This window comes from Rhinatrema bivittatum, chromosome 11 (genome assembly GCF_901001135.1).
Source record: "Rhinatrema bivittatum chromosome 11, aRhiBiv1.1, whole genome shotgun sequence".
Classification (NCBI taxonomy): Eukaryota; Metazoa; Chordata; class Amphibia; order Gymnophiona; family Rhinatrematidae; genus Rhinatrema; species Rhinatrema bivittatum.
Genome location: NC_042625.1, coordinates 48,689,220 through 48,710,426, shown reverse-complemented (window position 1 = coordinate 48,710,426; position 21,207 = coordinate 48,689,220). Strand labels below are relative to the sequence as shown.

At 50.1% G+C, this 21,207-nt stretch overlaps 1 protein-coding gene across 3 annotated transcripts in view; it reads right to left on the bottom strand.

The window, feature by feature from the left end:
• The window catches only part of LOC115100518 (protein HIRA), a 105,546-nt gene that overhangs the window by 62,455 nt on the left and 21,884 nt on the right, over positions 1–21,207 (bottom strand). For all 3 annotated transcript variants that reach the window (XM_029618993.1, XM_029618994.1, XM_029618995.1), the window contains one exon: positions 6,960–7,127. In XM_029618993.1, coding sequence (XP_029474853.1) covers positions 6,960–7,127 — 168 coding nt within the window. The remainder of the gene's footprint in view (positions 1–6,959; positions 7,128–21,207) is intronic.

Sequence of the window (21,207 nt, the reverse complement as noted above, 5' to 3'; positions counted from 1 at the left end):
ACTGCAGGGATATATCTAAGGTGACGTCAGCTTTGAAACCTGACTCCATCTCCATCCACTAGCAGGGGAGCACATAACCCATTGGCACATAACCCATTGGCCCTATCTACACTAAGGAAAAGGAAAATTAGTTCTTACCTGATAATTTTCGTTCCTGTAGTACCACGGATCAGTCCAGACACCTGGGTTGTGACTCCGCACCAGCAGATGGAGACAGAGCAAAACTTGACGGGCTCCCTACATATAGTAAGGTGCCACCCACAGCCCCTCAGTCGAACGGAATGTCAAAGCAACAAAATGCCAGACTAACTAACTATAAAAAGCTATAACTTTGACCGATTCACAACAGCCCCCCCGGCTGGAATCGAAAACGTCAGAACCAGAAGCAAACGGCCTGGTACCAAATTCAAACACTGCAGTAATCGCAACAGGAATAAACGAGGACTTAATTCAACCGAGCGGACTCTCCCTCTATCCATCAATAACAAAAAACAGACGGGTGGGAGCCTGGACTGATCCGTGGTACTACAGGAACGAAAATCAGGTAAGAACTAATTTTCCTTTCCCTGTACGTACCCGGATCAGTCCAGACACCTGAGATGTACCAGAGCTAATTTCCGAGAGTGGGAAGCAGAGAGTCCCGCTCGGAGAACACTCGCCCCAAACCCTTGAGACTCAGCTGCCTGGACATCAAGCCTGTAATGCCTAGTAAAAGTATGCAACGACTTCCATGTCGCTGCTCTACAGATCTCCTGCGTGGACACCTGAGAAGCCTCAGCCCAGGACGTGGCTTGCGCCCGAGTCGAATGAGCTCGAAGCCCCTTAGGCGCCAACTTGCCCTGCAGAAGATATGCCGAACCAATCGCCTCCTTGAGCCAACGCGCAATCGTGGCCCGCGAAGCCGCAGAACCCCTGCGAGACCCTGAACAAAGAACAAACAGATGGTCAGAAACCCGGAAAGGATTCGTAACCTCCAGATAACGGATCAGAATCCTGCGGACATCGAGTTTCCTTAACTCCTTCGACCCCTTGTCCACCTGATCCATGGCCGAGAACCCCGGAAGGTCCACAGACTGGTTCAAGTGAAAAGAGGATACCACTTTCGGCAAAAAAGACGGTACAGTTCGCAGAGAAACTCCGGCCTCCGAAAAACGCAAGAATGGCTCCCTACAAGACAGAGCCTGAAGTTCCGAGACTCGACGAGCGGACGAAATTGCGACCAGAAACACCGTTTTCAAAGTAAGATCCTTCAGTGTCGCCCGCTTGATCGGCTCGAACGGTGCTCCACAAAGAGCTGACAGAACACAGTTTAAATTCCAGGATGGGCACGGATTACGTACCAGTGGGCGTAAATGTTTAGCCCCACGAAGAAAACGCGTCACATCCGGATGGCAAGCCAAGGACACCCCCTGGACCTTACCTCTGAGACAACCAAGTGCAGCTATCTGGACCTTTAGGGTACTCCAGGACAGTCCCTTCGAGAGGCCCTCTTGGAGGAAAGCCAGGACCTCAGGCACAGCTGGCCGGATAGGGTTTACTTTGCGAGAACTACACCAATCCTCGAAGACAGTCCAAACCCGCATATAAGTTAAGGACGTAGACTGCTTTCTAGCTCTCAACAAGGTAGTGATCACTACCTCGGAGTACCCCTTAGCCTTCAAGCGTGCCCTTTCAAAAGCCAAGCCGCGAGACAAAAGTGATCCGCATCCTCCAAACAGACGGGCCTTGACGAAGGATGATCGTGTCTCCGTGAAACTGAAGCGGAGGCTCCGCCGCAAGCTGAACGAGGTCCGCGAACCACGGGCGCCTTGGCCACTCCGGCGCTACCAAGATCACCTCCGACAGATGTAACTCGATTCGCCGTAGGACCTTGCCTATCAGAGGCCACGGAGGGAATACATATAGCAACACGTCCGAGGGCCAGGGGAGCACCAGTGCATCGACTCCTTCTGCTCCCCGCTCTCTCCGCCGACTGAAGAACCGCGGAGCCTTTGAATTGTGAGCAGTGGCTATCAGATCCAGGCGAGGGGTTCCCCACCTGGCACAGATGAGACGATACGCTACCTCCGGTAGTTCCCATTCTCCTGGATCCAACCGATGTCGGCTGAGGAAGTCCGCTTGGATGTTGTCTACACCGGTGATGTGAGACGCCGCGATGCTGCTGAGGTGTCGCTCCGCCCAGCACATCAACTGACTCGCCTCCTCCGCCACGTGCTGACTCCGTGTTCCTCCCTGGCGATTGATATAGGCCACCGTGGTCGCGTTGTCCGACAGAACCCGGACCACCCGGCCCCGTATCCAGGGAAGAAAGGCTCGCAACGCCAACACTACCGCCCTGGTCTCTAACCGGTTGATGGACCACAGCGACTGCTGGATCGACCACCAACCTTGCACTGAGCGTCCCCCACAGACCGCTCCCCAACCAGATAGACTGGCGTCCGTCGTAACCACAGTCCACCTGGGCATGAGCAGCGACACTCCGCACGTCAGATGGTCAGTGAAGAGCCACCACTGCAGGCTGGTCCTGGCACGGACTGTGAGGGGCAGTGGACGATGAAACTCCTCCGATGCCGGCTTCCAGCGGGAAAGTAACGCTGATTGTAACGGTTGCAGATGAGCAAAAGCCCAGGGGACCAAGGCGAGCGTCGATGCCATGGAGCCCAAAACCATCAGGTAATCGCATACCAGCGGGCACCTCAAGGACAGCAGTCGTCTCACCTGACTCTGAAGCTTGACCACTCTCTCCTGGGTCAGAGACACCCTGGCCCTTTCGGTGTCGAACAGGGCCCCCAGGTATTCTAACCTCTGGGTAGGCTGTAGATGACTCTTGGCTAGGTTGACCACCCAGCCGAGAGATTGCAAGAGCTGCAGGACCTTGGCAATCGCCCGCTGGCACTCGACCTCGGATTTGGCCCGAATGAGCCAATCGTCTAGGTAAGGGTGTACCAGGAGCCCTTCCCTCCGGAGCTGGGCAGCCACCACCACCATAATCTTGGTAAAGGTGCGTGGAGCCGTGGCGAGGCCGAAGGGAAGAGCCCTGAATTGATAGTGTCTGCCTAGGATGCAAAACCTCAAATATCTGTGATAGGCCGGCTGAATCCCGATGTGCAGATACGCCTCCGTAAGATCCAGCGACGCAAAGAACTCGCCCGGACGAACCGAGGCCACCACCGAGCGGATCGTCTCCATCTTGAAACTCGGAACACGAAGGCACCTGTTGATCCCTTTTAGGTCGAGGATTGGACGGAACGCGCCGTCTTTCTTTGGGACCACAAAGTAAATGGAGTACCTTCCCATGCCCCGTTGCCTCGATGGAACGGGAGTAATGGCGCCCAGAGCTTCCAGGCGCTGGAGGGTCGCCCGTACGGCTGCGCGCTTGTCGATAGCCTTGCAGGGAGATACGAGAAACTTGTCCCCCGGCAGACGTGCAAAATATAACGCGTAACCGTGCCTTATCACGCCTAGGACCCACTGGTCTGAAGTTATCTTGGTCCATTCCTCGTAAAACTGCTCGAGCCTCGCCCCCACGCTGGTACGGCTTCCTGAAGCTGCAGTGAGGAATGAACCCTTCTCGTTTCATTGGGCCGACTTAGACCCCGATCCCGACGAGGGCCCACCTGTTCTGTTGAACTTCTTCCCTCGAAAGGACTGAGACCATGAGGAGGATCTGGCAGAGCCCGATCGGTAGGACTGACCCCCCCCAGTTGATCTTTGCGGTCTCTGGCGCCGGTTAGGTCGAAAACGGTTCCTGGATGAGAAGTTGGACCTAGGTCTGGGTCTGTCCTCCGGCAACTTAAAAGCCTTGTTCTCGCTCAGGAACTGCATCAGATCGTCCAGTTGCTTTCCAAACAGTAACTTCCCCTTAAACGGCAAGGAGCCCAAGTGAGCCTTAGACGTACCATCCGCAGCCCAGTTACGGAGCCAGAGGAGACGGCGAGCTGAGACCGCCGACACCATAGCCCTGGCCAAAGTCCTCAGCAAATCGTGCATGGCATCTGCGCTGTAAGCTATCACCGCCTCCAAGTGATCCGCCTGTGAGGCCTCCCCATCTGAGAGATCAGCATTCGCCTGTAAGTTTTGGGCCCAGCGGAGGCCAGCCCGCAACGCAAAATTACTGCAAATGGCCGCTCTGACTCCCAGGGCGGATACTTCAAAAACCTTTTTGAGTTGTACCTCCAGCTTCCGATCTTGGATATCTCTGAGCGCTGTGGCGCCTGTGACGGGGATGGTAGACCTCTTTGTTACCGCCGACACCGCGGCGTCCACTCGCGGGAGGCGCAGTAACTCCAAGACATCCTCAGGCAGAGGATACAGCTTGTCCATGGCCTTACTCACCTTAAGACCCAATTCCGGGGTATCCCATTCTCAAAAGAGAATATCGGAGGCAGAAAAATGAAACTGGAAAGCTACCCGAGGCCCAGCGAGGCCTAGGAGCACCGGATCCATATTAGCACCCTGACGGGGCCTCTACCCCGAGCTCCTCGAGGATCGCCGGAATAAGGGGGGATAGCTCATCTCTTCTGAAGAGCCGCACGATTTTGGGATCATCCCCATCCGCTGCCAGTGTTCCCTTGCCAGCGCCCGGCTGGGCTGGACCCTGGTCATCGGGCCCCTCAGGCCCTCCTGTGGTCCCCGAGACCGACCCCTCCTCCGAGGAGGAGGTAGACTCCGTTGCCGAGTCCCGAGGGACACCTCGCGACGGTCTCTTCTCCTTGGGTGGGTCCGACAATTCCCTATGTCGGGCCGACCTCTTATGGGGGTGGGAGCGTCCCTCCCTGCCCCCTGGGACCCTCCCGGGCTTGTGTTTGGACCGCTTGTACTTCGCCAACTTTTTTAATAAAAAGGCAAAATCCTCGGAGAAGGACTCCTCCAAGTCCGAGGATCCCTCCCCCGAGACTAAATTTCCAGATTCTAGGCCCCCCCGTGGTTCCCCCCCCCCCCGAGACCCGAGGCTGGGGAGAAAGCGGAGGTGGCTGGCCGCCATGATCCATGGCTCTCCTCGTGGCCTCCCGGACTGAATTCAAAATGGCCACCGTTCCCGCGCTAAGCGGGAACGGATCCGGCCCCCCGACTTCTGAGGACACGGCGCACGGTGGCGAACGGGACGCCCGGGAACGGCCCCCCCGACGGCCCCTCGCCCCCGGTGATACAATTTGAACACATGCCGTCGCGGGAGACCCGCACGCGCGGCAAGCTGCCCCGATAGGCATCCCGGACCTGAGCTGGAAGAAAAATTCGCCGACTCTAACCCCCAAAAATCCTCCCCCCCAACGAAGCGCCCCGCCGATAGAGAGAGAGAGGGAGAGGTGGCGTGGAAAAAAACAAAATCGCTAAACTTTTTTTTTTTTTATACTTAGCCGCTGGCCCAGGTGCTGAAGTTTCCGCTCCACCGGGGGTGAGTGAACCGGGTTCCCCGGTGTCACCCCCGACGCTGCTGCCAGGCACGGCTGGGTCCTCGACCCTCAGCAGCGGCCTCAACCAGGAGGGGATGGTCCCCTCAGGACCTGCCAAACCCCCCTGGGAGGAACCACCGACGGGAGCCTTCTTCTATATTCTTTAAGTAAATTTTTTTTTTTTTTTAAAGTAAGGGAAGCTTTAATTTCTACAACTACCCTTTTCTCTTTTTTTTTTTTTTCTATCCCTGACTAACTAAAACCCCAGGGATCCCAGAGACTGTGGGTGGACCTGCCCCATCTCAGAGAAAGACTGAGGGGCTGTGGGTGGCAACTTACTATATGTAGGGAGCCCGTCAAGTTTTGCTCTGTCTCCATCTGCTGGTGCGGAGTCACAACCCAGGTGTCTGGACTGATCCGGGTACGTACAGGGAAACAAAATTATCGGCTAAGTAACTTCTCCAATACATGTGCATGAAAGAGTGAGGTACTGCATGCTGAACTCCAGTGGTATTTATCTGCTGGCACAGAAGAGATACAGCAGGCTGGTATGCCGGGATTCTCTTGCCTTTTGAAATATTTTTCAATACAACCTTACAGGTAACAAAACGTAGTGCACACAAATTTGCATGGTTGAGACAAGAGTACATATTCCCACACGAGTGGCAGGCCTTGCCATGAACCTTAGCTGGCACCATGTGTGTCCCACATGCACTGCCTCCTCATTAATGCTGGAACCCCCAGCTACCGCCGGTTCTCACCTGTGCCTAGTGTGATCACCGATCACTCACAGAACCAGCCAATGTGGAGAAACCCTCTCCAAGTTGCTGTGTAAAACAATCAGGTTGTTTCTTTTTTTTTCAATAGATAGACAAAGGTACTTTCCTGAATGCTGCAGAGTGGCTGCTGTTTCCTGAGGGCTTTCCAGGTGATCGCGGGAACTGGATCACCAGCTAATCAAAACCCCCTCAGTGTCCAAGGACGAGTCAGCACCAAGGGTCACCAATTCCACCTCAACCAAGGAGTATAGCCCCCACCTGGGACCTAACAACCCCCCTAGGAGGAAGCTCCTGAAAGAAATATATCTTCCTTTTTTTTTTTTTTAAACTCCAGACTACAGGTTTTAAGCCTCTACCATCTAAGGGTGAGAGAAATACTGAGGGACTGCAGGTGGCACTAGATTAAGTAGCAGTGTCAGTAAAGCTTTTCTTTTCTGTCTCCATCTGCTGGCAGCGGTGCAAAACCCAGGAGTATGGACTGATCTGGGGTATGAACAGTAACAACATCTCTCCTTCTGTACCAGCATTCAGCAAAGTTCCCTCCAAGTCCCCGATGCAGGACTCTTTTAATGAAAATATGATGCGTCATATTTCCAAAATCATTTCTACTAAATAGTGACATGTTGGTACACCAGCTCCTCAAAGCAAATCACTTCACTTCCGTTCCACTTCTGCTAAACAACATTGATTTCTATTACTGTTTGAGCACGCACTGCAGCCTGCCTGCCCCATGTTTCGGAGCCCCCGTAGCAGAGAAACGGACTGACACATTGCATGTTCTGCTCACCACCACGGTCACGGCCTTGCGGTGACCCACAAAGTCCATGTTGGTCTTCCAGCCATCGCGTTCGATGATCTGAGCGGTAGGGCCAGAGTTATTCATCGCGTGAGCAGAGACCAGGTAATGACCATCGGGGGACCAGCTCAGGCGCAAAACGTGAGTTGTACCGCCACACTGAAAACACAAGGAGATCAGGTTTAAACACAGAGGCCCCAGCTTTCCTTGGCTCAGGAGATGAGAAATATTGCAAATATAAATGGCACCAGTGAGGCACTCTTACGTTTATTAAGAGGAATCACAAACAAGTTTTGCCTTTTATTCCTACTTCTTAACCCCCTCTCCCAAACAGTTATGTCTGGAAGACAAGAGTTTCCTTTCTGGCCTAACTCTGGAGTGAAGTCTCTTCCAAGGCTAAGCCTTTGGTGCCATTCTTCTGCCAGCAAGTGGTCACTGCAGCCATCTTCCCTTTCCTCCCCTCTTCCAACCCCAAGAGCTGGCGTGTATCATCTCCAGCTCCACTGGCTCTGCCGGGCATGCGACTTGAGCCCTTTTTTAATACTAGCTTTAATATTGCCAAAAGCAAAATCACTGACAAGTGTTACATCACAAAATTACTACAGATATTACAACCTGGGTGGATGTTTTACCAACAAAACCCTCTAGTCTAGGCTGTGATGTTGTAATTTATGGACTGTAAGATGCCGTGTATTGTATTTATGCTGTCTGCAAATCGCATGGGGCCTTTTTCTGTGAGATGCAATCCAAACTTGAATCAATAAAAAAAAACATAAATCCACCTTAAAACAGCATGTGAAGTCACATGACCATAAACTCTCAACAGAGCTGAACATGCAAAATCTAAGTAAGACTTATCTTGTAACCATAAGAGTGCTCCAGATCCCGCTACACATTCTGAATCTGAGAAAGAAGGCAGAGGAAGACCCTTCTGTTTGCTTAACTGAAAAGTAACTAAGGTAAAATTAAAACTTGCCTGATAATTTCATTTCCTTGAGCACTGCCAGACCAGTCCAAACAAATGGTTATGTTCTCCTGCCAGAAGATGGAGACAGGAAAAAAGCTCAAAGCTGACTTCACTCTCTCTACAGGGGTCTGGTATAGCTTGAGCTCTTCAGTATCCAACGTCAAAGCTAAACTAACTGAAGGCAATTGTTTGTTCTGGTTCCAGATCATCACCGCAAACAAAACCTGATGTAGCCAAGAAACTTCACTCCATGGTCATTAAAGGAAAATAGGTTCTTACCTGCTAATTTTCGTTCCTGTAGTACCATGGATCAGTCCAGACCCTGGGTTATGTCATCAATCCAGCAGAGGGAGGCAGAGAAAACATTCTAATGACTCTGACGTATACCCTGGAGCACCACCTGCAGTCAATCAGTATTGAGCAGTATCAAAGCAGAAATTTAACTACTAACATATTAACTAGCTATCTAAATAGGAGAACAAATTTCCAACTCACAAGTCCTAAATGGAAGCAGAATCCCAAAAGAAAATCTTGGGAATAAACAAGAAAATATTACGAAAAATAGACAGCATGAAAGGCAGTTTAATCACCCAAACTGTGAACGAGTGGACTCTCCGAAAAGACAAATATAATACACAGACATAAAGGGTGGGCGTCTGGACTGATCCATGGTACTACAGGAACGAAAATTAGCAGGTAAGAACCAATTTTCCTTTCCCTGTACGTACCTGGATCAGTCCAGACCCTGGGATGTACCAGAGCTGATTCAATTAGGGTGGGACCCAGAGAGTCCAGCTCGGAGAACACTCTCTCCAAAGGCTGCTGAACTTGGAGCGTGAACATCCAAGCGGTAATGACGAGCAAAAGTATGCAACGACTTCCAAGTCGCTGCTTTACAAATCTCCTGAGGAGAAACTAACTGACATTCTGCCCAAGAGGTAGCCTGTGACCTAGTAGAATGAGCTCTCAACCCTTCAGGAAGGTCACGAAGAGCTAGAAGATAAGCTGAACGAATTGTCTCTTTTAACCAACGAGCAATCGTAGCTTTCGAAACCTTATGACCTTTGCGAGGGCCACTCCACAAAACAAACAAATGATCAGACAATCGAAAATTGTTTGTAACTTCAAGATAACGCAACAGAGCTCGTCGTACATCCAATTTTCTAAGATCCCTACAGGAAGGATCCAAACGATCTAAAGACGGAAAAGCCAGAAGCTCTATGGACTGATTTAAATGGAAAGAAGATACTACCTTAGGTAAAAAAGATGGTACAGTCCATAATGAAATTCCTGTATCAGAAATTCTAAGGAAAGGCTCTCTGCAAGACAAGGCCTGCAACTCAAATTCTACGAGCTGAAGAAATGGCCACAAGAAACACTACCTTCAATGTGAGATCCTTCAAAGTCGCATGATTGAGGGGTTCAAAGGGAGCCGAACACAGAGCCCTAAGAACCAAATTCAAACTCCAAGCAGGACAAGGATTCCGAAATGGAGGACGTAGGTGTTGCGCACCTTTGAGAAAACGCGCTACATCCGGATGCGCAGCCAAGGATAAACCCTAAACCTTACCACGAAAACATCCAAGCGCTGCTACTTGTACCTGTAAGGAACTACAGGACAAACCCTTGGCTAAACCGTCTTGTAAAAAAGATAAAATATCAGATACCAAAGAGTGAACTGGATCTACTTGATGCTCATTACACCAAGATTCAAAAACCTTCCACACCCTTGCATAAGCCAAAGATGTAGAAGGTTTTCTAGAATGCAATAAAGTAGTCACTACAGCATCTGAATAACCTTTATTCTTTAACCGACGCCTCTCAAAAGCCATGCCGCTAGAGAGAAGCGTTCGACCTCTTCCAAACAAACCGGACCCTGAGACAGAAGGCAGGGAAGATCTCAAAATCGAAGGGGACCGTCCAGTGCTAGTCTGACCAGGTCCATGAACCACCGATGGCGTGGCCACTCCGGAGCCACTAAGACAACGTCGACTTGTTGAATTTCTATCAGACGCAGAACCTTGCCGATTAGAGGCCAGGGAGGGAATACGTAGAGAAGAACATCCCTTGGCCAAGGAAGTACCAGAGCATCTACTCCTTCCGCTCCTCTTTCCCTCCTGCGGCTGAAGAACAGAGGGGCTTTGGCATTCTGAAATGTGGCCATGAAATCCATTGCCGGAGTGGACCATCTGTTGCATATCATTTGATAGGCTTCCTCGCACAGTTTCCACTCGCCTGGGTCGAGATGATGCCGACTGAGAAAGTCGGCTTGAATGTTGTCCACCCCAGCAATGTGTGAGGCTGCGATGCTGAGCAGATGTTGCTCCGCCCAGGCGATCAGCTGTTGTGCTTCCTGAGCTACCAGGAAGCTTCGGGTTCCTCCCTGACGGTTGATGTACGCTACCGTGGTCGCATTGTCAGAAAGAACCTGAACCGACTTCCCGCAAAGGAGAGGTTGAAGAGCGATTAAGGCTAAACGAACTGCTCTGGTCTCTAAAAGACTGATCGACCACTGCGCTTCCTCTTCAGACCACTGACCCTGAACAGATGTATTCTGACATACCGCTCCCCAGCCTGAAAGACTGGCGTCGGTAGTGACCACAGTCCATTCCGGAATCTCTAGTGGTACACGTCGTTGCAGATTCGCTGTCTGTAACCACCAATCTAGACTGGAATGAGCCGTCTCTGTAAGAGGAAGGGGAAGGTGGCAAAGTTCCGAAACCGGATTCCAGCGTGAAAGCAATGCAGACTGAAGTGGTCTCATGTGCGCAAAGGCCCAGGGAACCAACTCCAGAGTAGAGGTCATTGAACCTAAAACTATCAAGTAATCCCGCACACAAGGAATAGGAATAGACTGAAAGTCTCGAATTTGTGATTGAAGCTTGAGAAGGCGATGCTCCGGGATGAACACTATCCCTTGACAAGTGTCGAACCGTGCACCCAAAAACTCCAGAGATTGGGAAGGTAATAGGTGACAATTGTATTCCTTGATCACCCAGCCTAGAGACTGCAAAAGGCTGATTACCCTGTTGATTGTATAATAACAAAGAGATTCCGACTTCGCTTGAATCAACCAGTCGTCAAGGTACGGATGTACCAACAGGCCCTCCTTCCTGAGTTGAGTGGCCACCACAACCATTTTGGTAAATGTTTTGGGAGCTGTGGCTAATCCGAACGGGAGAGCCCTGAATTGATAATGTTGCCCTAGAATGCAAAACCTGAGAAACTTCTGATGATCAGATCGAATGCCGATATGAAGATAAGCTTCGGTGAGGTCGAGAGATGCTAGAAATTCTCCTCTGTGAACCGAAGCTATGACAGACCGAAGAGTCTCCATCCGGAACTTTGGAATCCTTAGACAACGGTTGACCATCTTGAGATCGAGAATGGGACGAAAGGTTCCTTCCTTTTTGGGAACGACGAAGAAAACTGAATAACGACCTTTCCGATGTTCTGATGTTGGAACTGGAACTATAGCTCCTAGGTCGCTTAAATGCTGTAGCGAGTCTTGGATTATGAGACGCTTTTGTAGGGAAGAACACGGTGAAATTAGGAACAGGTGGTGAAGTCACCGAACAAAATCTAAAGCGTAACCTTGATTTATCACTGACAGAACCCATTGATCAGACGTACATCTGGCCCATTCTCCATAAAACAGAGACAGCCTGCCCCCTATGACAGGAACCGGAGAAAGGACCGGCCTTATCTCATTGGACAGACTTTGTACCTCCTGAGACTTGGGAAGTTCCAGGTCTACCAAAGCGGCGGCCACAAAAGGACTGAGACCAATTCTGTTGTCTACCTGAAGACTGTTTAGCTGGAGGAGCCGACGGACGAGAAGAACGAAATCTTCTGTTAGACCGAAAACGAGAGCGAGATGAAAAAGAGCTTATAGGCCTAGGACGGTCCTCTGGCAATATGTGAATCTTATTTTCCCCTAGGGACAAAATTAAATCTTCCAATTCCTTACCAAATAATAATTTCCCTTAAAGGGTAAAGCCCCTAATTGAGCTTTGGAGGATGCGTCTGCAGACCAATTCCTCAACCAGAGAAGTCTGCGAGCTGATACAGAAGCAACAATAGAGCGAGCAGAGTTCCTAATGAGATCATATAAAGCATCTGCACTATAAGCAACTGTATCTTACAGTCTACCAGCCTGAGCAACTTCTTCTTCAGAGAGGGAAGAATTGTTTTGTAAAGCCTAGACCCATCTTAGTCCAGCTCGCAAAGCCAAGCTACTACAGATGGCCGCCCGTACACCAAGAGCAGAAACCTCAAAAATTCATTTAAGCTGAACCTCCAGCTTACGATCTTGGAGATCTTTAAGAGCCGTAGCCCCAATTACTGGAATAGTTGTTTTCTTAGTGACGGCTGAAACAGCGGCATCCACCTTAGGAAATTTTAAAATTTCCAAAGCTTCCTCAGGTAATGGATACAATTTTTCCATGGCTCGTGCTACCTTAAGCCCCAACTCAGGAGTATCCCACTCCCGGTACATAAGGTCAGTGAGAGAAAGATGAAAAGGAAATGATGTCGTGGGACCTCTAAGGCCAAGCAACACTGGGTCAATGTCACCCATCTGAGAATCCTTTACTGGAACCTAGAGACCCAATTCCAGTAAAATAGCTGGAATTAAGGGACTAAGTTCCTCTCTTCTAAACAGGCGGACTACTTTGGGGTCATCCCCATCCGCCACATGAGGGTCTGAACTAATACTCAAAGCAGGGTCTTCATTTAAATCCCCCTCCGGCAAGGACTTGTCCGGGATAGGTAAAGAGCCATGCTCAGAATCATCTGAAAAAGAAAAAATTGTCTGATCCGGACCCCGACGAAGGGGACGCTTCGGAGCTGACCCCACTCCCAAATCCGTGGGCCTAGCCCTTTTTGAGGAACGTGGCCTTAACCTCTGTTCAGATGAGAGACTCTTATGTCTCTTATGAAATTTCTTAGATTTGTAAGCTTTGCGAAGAAAACGAAGAAAATCCCCTGAAAAGGCAGAAGAAGAGGAAGAAGAATCTGAAATCTCCTCCAGGCTTTCAGCCGATAAATATGGCCCTGTTTCACGCGGCTTGTCCCCCCCAGGGACCGCCGGCTGCGGTGACAGCGGAGGCGGGTCAGAAGCACCCTGAATAGCTTGTTGTGTCGCCACGCTCAGAGTAGACAGGAGTGCCTCACTTCCCGCACTGCAGCTAAAAGAGTCAGGGGCAGGAGAGCAGCTGGGCCGAGGTTTTGAGGCCGCGCGAAGTGGCAGAGTCCCCTTTTTTTTTTAATCGGCAAACTTGATGAGCCTTCTCCCCCGGGGAGACAGGATGAACAGAGACTCTCCCTGGAGAGACGCATGCGCGCATCTCCACAAGCGTGGCAGGCCGCGCCTCGCGGCATTATAAAGAAAATACGGCGCGAAATGAAAAGTATGAAATAAACTAAAAAACTAAAAGAAACCCCAGTGAAAAACAAAGGCATGGGCCCACCGAACACCAAAAGGTAAGTAAACAACGATTCAGCTGTGAAGAATTATTTATTTATTTATTTTTACCTGACCGAAACGCCGCGGCCTCCAGGAGCTGCTCCAAGTAGGGTGAGTGAGCCGGGCCCCCCGGTATCACCCCTGCCAGGAGTGGCTGCTGGGTACAAAACCTCCCCAACTCCGGCAGCCTCAAAACCCAGGAGGGATAGTCCTCCCAGGATTTGGCAACCTCCCGGGAGGCAGTGAAACGTCTGAAGAAAAAATAAAACCTCTTTTTTTTTTAAATAACTTAAATGAAAAGAACAGGCTCTCTTCAAAAGAAAAAGAAAGCCTGCAAACAATTAACTCCTAAACTACCTGACTAAAAAATAAACTACCACAGACTGCAGAGGTTAGGGACGTCCACCTTTGCTGGGAGACAGAGAAATACTGACTAACTGCAGGTGGTGCTCCAGGGTATACGTCAGAGTCATTAGAATGTTTTCTCTGCCTCCCTCTGCTGAATTGGTGACATAACCCAGGGTCTGGACTGATCCAGGTACGTACAGGGAACTCAGGAATTAGATAATCCCTACACCAAGGTCATGATTATGTCAACTACCTTTAGAGTGGACAACAAAGGAAAATTGGTTCTTACCTGCTAATTTTCGTTCCTGTAATACCACAGATCAGTCCACATAAGTGGGTTTTGCATCCTTACCAACAGATGGAGGCAGAGAACAAAAAAACTTGGAGGCACTGCTACATATCTGAGAGTGCCACCTGCAGTCCTTCAGTATTGACCTGTACCTACTCCTGAGGGAATTCTGTGCAACTGCGAAATGCAGAATTTGCGCAGAATTCCCCCTTCCCGCAGATTTCCTCCCTCATCGCCCTTCCCGCAGATTTCCACCACCACCTCGCCGATTTCCTCCCTTGCCGGAAGAAGATTCAAAGCCGGAAGCGCACGGACAGCGGCATCGTAAGAGTGGGGGCATTGCAGCATAGCAGAGGAGACCCTGGCATGCTGCGAACGGAGCGCATCCCGCGGCACACGGGATGTGCTCCGTTCGCGGCGAAGATGAAGGCCCGAAGCGCTGTTTGTGGTGAAAAGGGAAGGCCCCCCTGTGCAGCGAACGGCGCACCCGAGCTTTCATCTTTACCACGAACGGAGCGCGTCCCGCAGCATGCCGGTGAGAGAGAATGTGCGTGTGAGAGAGGGGAGGGTGACAGAGAGCAGGAGGGTGTGAGAGAGAGCATGGGAGGTAAGAGAGGGTGGGTGGGAGGATGCTTGAGTGTGGATTTCAGAGAGAGGGAGACTATATGAGGAGATTGTGAAGAAGTGTGTATGTGTGTGAGAGATTGGGAGCTCATGTGTATGAAAAAGGGATTGTGTGTATGTGAGGGTGCTAGCCTGTGTGAAGGGATTGTGTATATGAGAACGCCTGTATGAGGGTGTGTGTATGTGTACTAGAGAGAGAGGGAGGGACAGAGGGAGCCTGTGTGAGGAGCAGTACTGAGAACAGGGTCAAACTCTGGGACTGGCAATAGAGTGGAAGGGCTTGAGCCTAGAGGTGGAGGGGAGAGATACTGGCAGGTGGAGGAATTGGGGCCTGAGAGGGAAAACTGGCCAGGGGAGTAGGGAGAGCGAGTGGAAAGGACACTCTTACAGTGAATTTCTAGGGAAATTCTGCTCAAAATATTTAAAATTCTGCAACTTTAAGTAACAACATTTTTCTGTAATAATTTAAAATGTAATTACTTAAAGACTGTCATGTAAATTGTGTTACTTTGACCAATATAAAGTTTGCAGAATTTTACATTTTTTTGCGCAGAATTCCCCCAAGAGTACCTGTACCCAAGCAAGATATTAGTCCCTAAAAAACCCTTTCCAGGGCAAACAGGCAACCTGGGGTTGGAATCCCCCTGAACTGGAGCCCCCCTATACTTCCAGAAACTCAAAAACAGTCTGATAAACGCTGAACTGAACATACGTACAATCTATAAAAGTCTCCTTGAAAAAATGGATCCCCCAAGTAAGGAAATTCAGTCTTTCAGTAGCGATGGGGTGGGATTCTGGACTGATCTGTGGTATTACAGGAATGAAAATTAGCAGGTAAGAACCAATTTTCCTTTCCTGTTCATACCCAGATCAGTCCAGACAAGTGGGATGTACCAAAGCACCCCTAAACTGGGCAGGATCCTGAACTACAAAGGTAAAAAGTGTGCAACAGGCGTGGACATTATTAAAAAAATATGATCCTAGAAGCACAGACCAGATGTATTCCATGCATTAAGAAAGGTGGAAGGAAGGCAAAACGATTACCGGCATGGTTAAAAGGTGAGGTGAAAGGCTGTTTTAGCCAAAAGATCTTCATTCAAAAACTGGAAGAAGGATCCTGCAGAAGAAAATAGGATAAAGCATAAGCATTGGCAAGTTAAATGTAAGACATTGATGAGACAGGCTAAGAGAATTTGAAAAGAAGTTGGCCATAGAGGAAAAAAACTCATAATAAAATCTTTTAAAAAATATATACTAAGCAGAAAGCCTGCAAGGGAATCGATTGGACTGTTGGATGATCAAGGGGTTAAAGGGGCACTTAGAGAAGATAAGGCCATCGCAGAAAGATTAAACGATTTATTTGCTTCAGTGTTTACTGAAAAGGATGTTGGAGAGATATCTGTTCTGGAGAAGAGTTTCATGGGTAATTCTCAGTGGAAGAGACGGAAGGCTCATCTTCCCACGGGTCATAAAGGAGCATTGGCCTCACTCCCTGGTGACACCGGTGGAGGAGCATGAAGTATGGTCTTGGGCCGGGGCGCCGGAGACACAGAGCCCCACAGGCACCGAAGACACCACAGGCCCAGGGGCATCAATGGCATCGAAGAACCCAGTAACTCGAGGCTCAGCGGCTGGAGAATCGGGGGGGGGGCAAGTACTACCAGAGCCGATGGCCCTTCATCGTAGGAATCTGCGATGGGGATAGTCTCCCATCATGGCCTCACTGGTGCCCCCCGTGGCAGCGATGTCTCCCGAAGCATCAGTACGGGTTGCACTGGCAGTGCACCGAGGAACGGATCCAAGCACTCCAGCATCGGCTCCAGCATGGACAATGCAGGCTCTGGTGGTGGCAGAGACCCAGAGAGGGCTGGCGGCTTGTTGGCCTGCAGGGCTTGTCCCACCGCCAACCGCACTCTGCACTCCTCCTCGAATGCTGTTGATGACAGTACAGATTGAGGAGGAGGCGGCGTAACTTGGTTCCCCTTGGAGCCCCAAGGGGAACCAGTGCCCAGCACCTATATCGGTGCAGACCGCCTCAGGCCCTCGGCCTCAATGGCACAGGGCCGCTTCAGTGGCATCATGGACGATGCAGGTGCCTTTCCGAGTTTGAAGCCATGGGAGGAAGGTGACCGATGATGATGCTTCCTTGATTTCTCCCGATGCTTGGCCCAGCCTTTCTCCGGTGCCAAGGACGATGGCAACGATCCAGATCTAGAGAGGGAAGAGATAGACATGGGCCGATCTCTAGCACCTACGTCCAGCTGGGAAATCGGCAATTGAGAGGACAAGATGGGGCCAGTACCTCCAGGGTCCTCTTTACTGAGAGGCGACGACACCCACGAAACCAATGTCGAGGGTTTGGACTTCCTGGCCCCAAACAGCTTGTCCATCTTATCCAAGCATACTCAGCGATCCTTGGGGGTCATCTGAGAACAAAAAGAACAGCCGTGTACATCGTGCGAGGCCCTCAGACACAGAATGCAGACCTCATGGGGGTCTGTGATGGACATGGTCCGGGGCATTTGAGGCAACAGCGGAACCTGAAGGACACCATGGAAAAAAAAGCAACCACCAAGCGGTGGATGGCCGGTGGCCCCTGGCAGGTGGCACTGTTAGACTGCAAAGAATGAGGCATTTATCACGACTTCTCTAACTAGGGCTGGGAAAGGATCGAGGGACCCGGCTTGGGAAAAAGAATGAAAGATGATCTCGAAAATACAGTTTTCCGAAAGAAAAAAAAGCGCGAGCTCCACATCAGCAAGGCAATGTCTCCGTGGAAAAGTAGAGACTGAAGAGGGATCGCGCGTGGACCATGACATGCTCAGTATGCCTAGTCAAAGTTCTAGAAACTCTGACAGAGGTTTTCCGTGCCGAGCTCCATCTGATGATATCACCCACATGTGAGGACTACCATCCTACTTGTTCTAGGAGAAAACATAGAACCCCTTCTATCTTTAACTTATTCAACAAACAACTCACTTCCTACAGAAATGCAGTTAATTCTGCTAAAAAAGCTTTTTACACTAAGCGTATTCAAGAAGCCAATAATAACCCAAAGATTTTATTCAATACCTTAAAGTCCATTACAAATCAACATTCCTATGGATAAAAAATACCAAGACCAGTTCAACACATGAATTATGCAATTCATTTAGAAACCATTTTCAATCAAAAATTGAAGAAATTACTTACCAGATATTTTTGTTTTCCTTAGTGTAGACAGATAGACTCAGGTGGACATACTCTTGAACAAACTTGATTAATAATGGATAACCGTAACTGTACTCAACCACACATAAACGCTGAATCCCAGCAAGAATATAGATGCCCTGATCTAGGGATTGGGCAATGGCTTACCTGTAACCTCATTTCATGGACGATTCCTTTGCCCCGTCTTGGGCAGGATGCTGAGTCCATCTGTCTACACTAAAGAAAATGAAATTATCAGGTAAGTAATTTCTCCATTTCCTAGCATGAAGCCAGATGGACTCAGGACCAATGGGATGTACAAAAGCTACTCCCGATCGGGGCGGGAGGCTGCCCACAGTCTGGTTAGCACTGCCCAGGCAAAGGCTGCGTCCTCTCGGACCTGAACGTCCAGGCGATAGAATCTGGAGGTGGTGTGTAAGGAGGACCATGTCGCTTGGCAGATGTCGACAGGAGACAGCAGTCTAGCTTCCACCCAGGATACTGCCTGAGCCCTAGTGGAATGAGCTTTAACCTGAAGAGTAATGGCTTTCCTGCCTCTACATAGGCTCCCATGACCACCTCCTTGATCCAGCAAGCTATGGTAGCCCACAAAGCTGGTTTGCCCTGTCTCCTTCTACTATGAACAAACAAACAAGCGGTCCATCTTGCGCACCAGTTCTGAAACTTCCAGATACTGCACCAAAAGCCTATGACGTTTAAATGGCGGAGGAGGCGGTATTCTTCCGTGTCCTTGAGCCTGTCAAGGGATGGCAATGAATTGGACTGATTCAAGTAAAACTCCAAGACTACCTTGGGTAAGAAGGATGGAACACTACGAAGATTTAACGCTCTTGGAGAGATCCGGAGGAACCGTTCCCAACACAACAATGCCTGTAGTTCAGAAATGCGACGAGCCAAGCATATCGACACCAAGAACACTGTTTTCAAGGTTAATAAGCCCAAGAAAAGACTGCACAGCGGCCAAAAGGAAGGTCCTGTCAAAAACCCCAAAACTAGATTAAGAGTTCACAAGGAAACCAGCCACCATAGGAGTGGCCAGAGGTCCTTCACCCCTTTCAGAATACGGGCCATGTCCTGATGAGCCAACAGGCAGGTTCGTTCACCTCGCCCCTGAAACAGGAGAGAGCATGGAAGTAAGGGCCAACATTTAATTCAAGCAATCCTGAAAAATTCCAGAACCAGTAGGATTTTTGATCATCCGAGAGGCAACACCGCGTTCCTCGCACCAAGCCTCAAGTACTCTTCATTCCCGCACATATGCTAAGGATGTAGAGAACTTCTGCATGCGGAGCAAGGTGGTAATTACTGCCGCCGAAAATCCACACTCTACCAGGTGAGCCCTCTCAAGGGCCAAACCGTAAGACAGAATTGAGATGGATCCTCAAGAAGGACCAGTCCATGCTGAAGCAGGTCCCTGTGCAGTGGTAAGCACAGGGGGTCTCCACTCGGAGTGTCTCTTCATGTCTGCATACTATGGATGCCTGGGCCAATCTGGAGCTATTAGTAGGACTAATCCCCTGTGGTGCTCAATTCTGCGTATGACCCTGCCCAGCAGGGGCCATGGAGGGAAGGCTTATAGTAAGTCCTCTTCTGGCCAGGTCTGAACTAGAGCGTTGATCCCCAGGGACCACTGATTTCTTCTGCAGCTGAAGAAACGGGGATCCTTCACATTGTGAGATGTAGCCTGCAGGTCGATGGACTGGAGACCCCAGCGATCTCCCATTAGTGGAAAGGCTTTGGCCGATAACGCCCATTCTTCTGGATCCAGACTCTCCCTGCTTAGAAAGTCTGCTCTAAGGTTGTCTTTCCCTGCGATGTGGGAGGTCGATATAATCTGTAGGTATAATCCCGCCCATTCCATAAGGAGTTCTATCTCCTGTGACACTTGCTGGCCTTGGGTCCCCCCTGGCGGCTGATGTAGGGCACCGTTGTTGCATTGTCCAAAATCACGTGGACCGCCTGACCCTAGAGTCTGTGGCTGAACTGTAGATACGCCAATCTGATTGCCTGGGCTTCCAGGCAGTTTATGCTCCAGAGCATTTCTTCCTTGGTCCAACGCCCTTGGGCCATCAGTTTCTGACAGTGAGTTCCCCAGTCCCAGAGGCTCCTGTCTGTCGTGAGGACCAGTTAGTTCGGCAGGAACATTGTTACACCCCTTTCCAGGTGAGCTTCCTGCAGCCACCACTGGAGGTGAGAACACACTTCAACCGGTAGGTAGAAGTGAATCAAAAGTCTTGAGACAGGGGGTTCCAACGTGACAGCAGGGAGCATTTAAGTGGTCGCATGTGTGTCCTCACTCATGGGTTGACGCCATGAAACTGAGGACCTGCAGATAGCTCCACATCGTCAGGCAAGTGGAGTTAGTCAACCGATGCACTTGGGACATCCATTTCCTTATCCACGTGGGCGGGAGGAAAACATTGCACTGCTTGGTGCTGTACCGGACTCACAGATATTCCAAGGACTGGGAGGGTTTGAGACTGCTTTGGTCTGTGTATATGACCCAACTGACTTCCTGCAGCAGGCAGGTCACCCAGACTCTCTTCCATGGGCTTCACCCAGATCATCCAATCAGAGGACTCTCTTCCTCAGTTTTGACTGGATCATACATTCGTCCAAGAGCAGGTGCACCAGGATTCCCTCTTTTCTTAGTACCGCCGCTACAACCACCATAATCTTGGAAAATGTTCTGGGGCAGTGCCCGGAACTGATAATGGTGGCCCAGTACCGCAAGGCATAGAAAACGCTGATGTTCTTGGTGGACTGGAATATGAAGGTAGGCCTCGGAAGGGCCCAGGGAAGTTAAGAACTCTCCAGCTTATATGGCCATTATCACAAAGCGTAGAGTTTCCATGCAGAACTGAATTACTCGTAAATGTCGGTTGATACTCTTGAAGTCCAGAATGGGGCGAAAGGATCCTCCTTCTTGGATACGATGAGATAGATGGAATAATGCCTGGTATCTTCCTGGGGTGCAGATACTGGAATTATAGCCCTCAACCTGAGGAACCTTACTAAGGTAGACCCCACCGTCTGCTTCTTGTGCTGGGAGTGGCAAGGAGACATCATGGACATGTCCCAAGGAGAGTAGCGAAAACTCCAGCACGTATCCTTCTCGTATGACATCCTGTACCCATTTGTCCGAAGCGATCTCAACCCACCACTGGTAAATAAGGACAGCCAACCTCCTGTCTCCTTGTTCTAAGGGGGGTTCGAGACGAACTTGAACCCAAAGTTCTCCTCTCTTGAACTGCCGACTCCGAAATGACTGAAAGCTCTTGAAGGACTGAGGCCTCTGAAATGTCAAGTTTCTGTAGGGCCAAAAGCTTTGGGA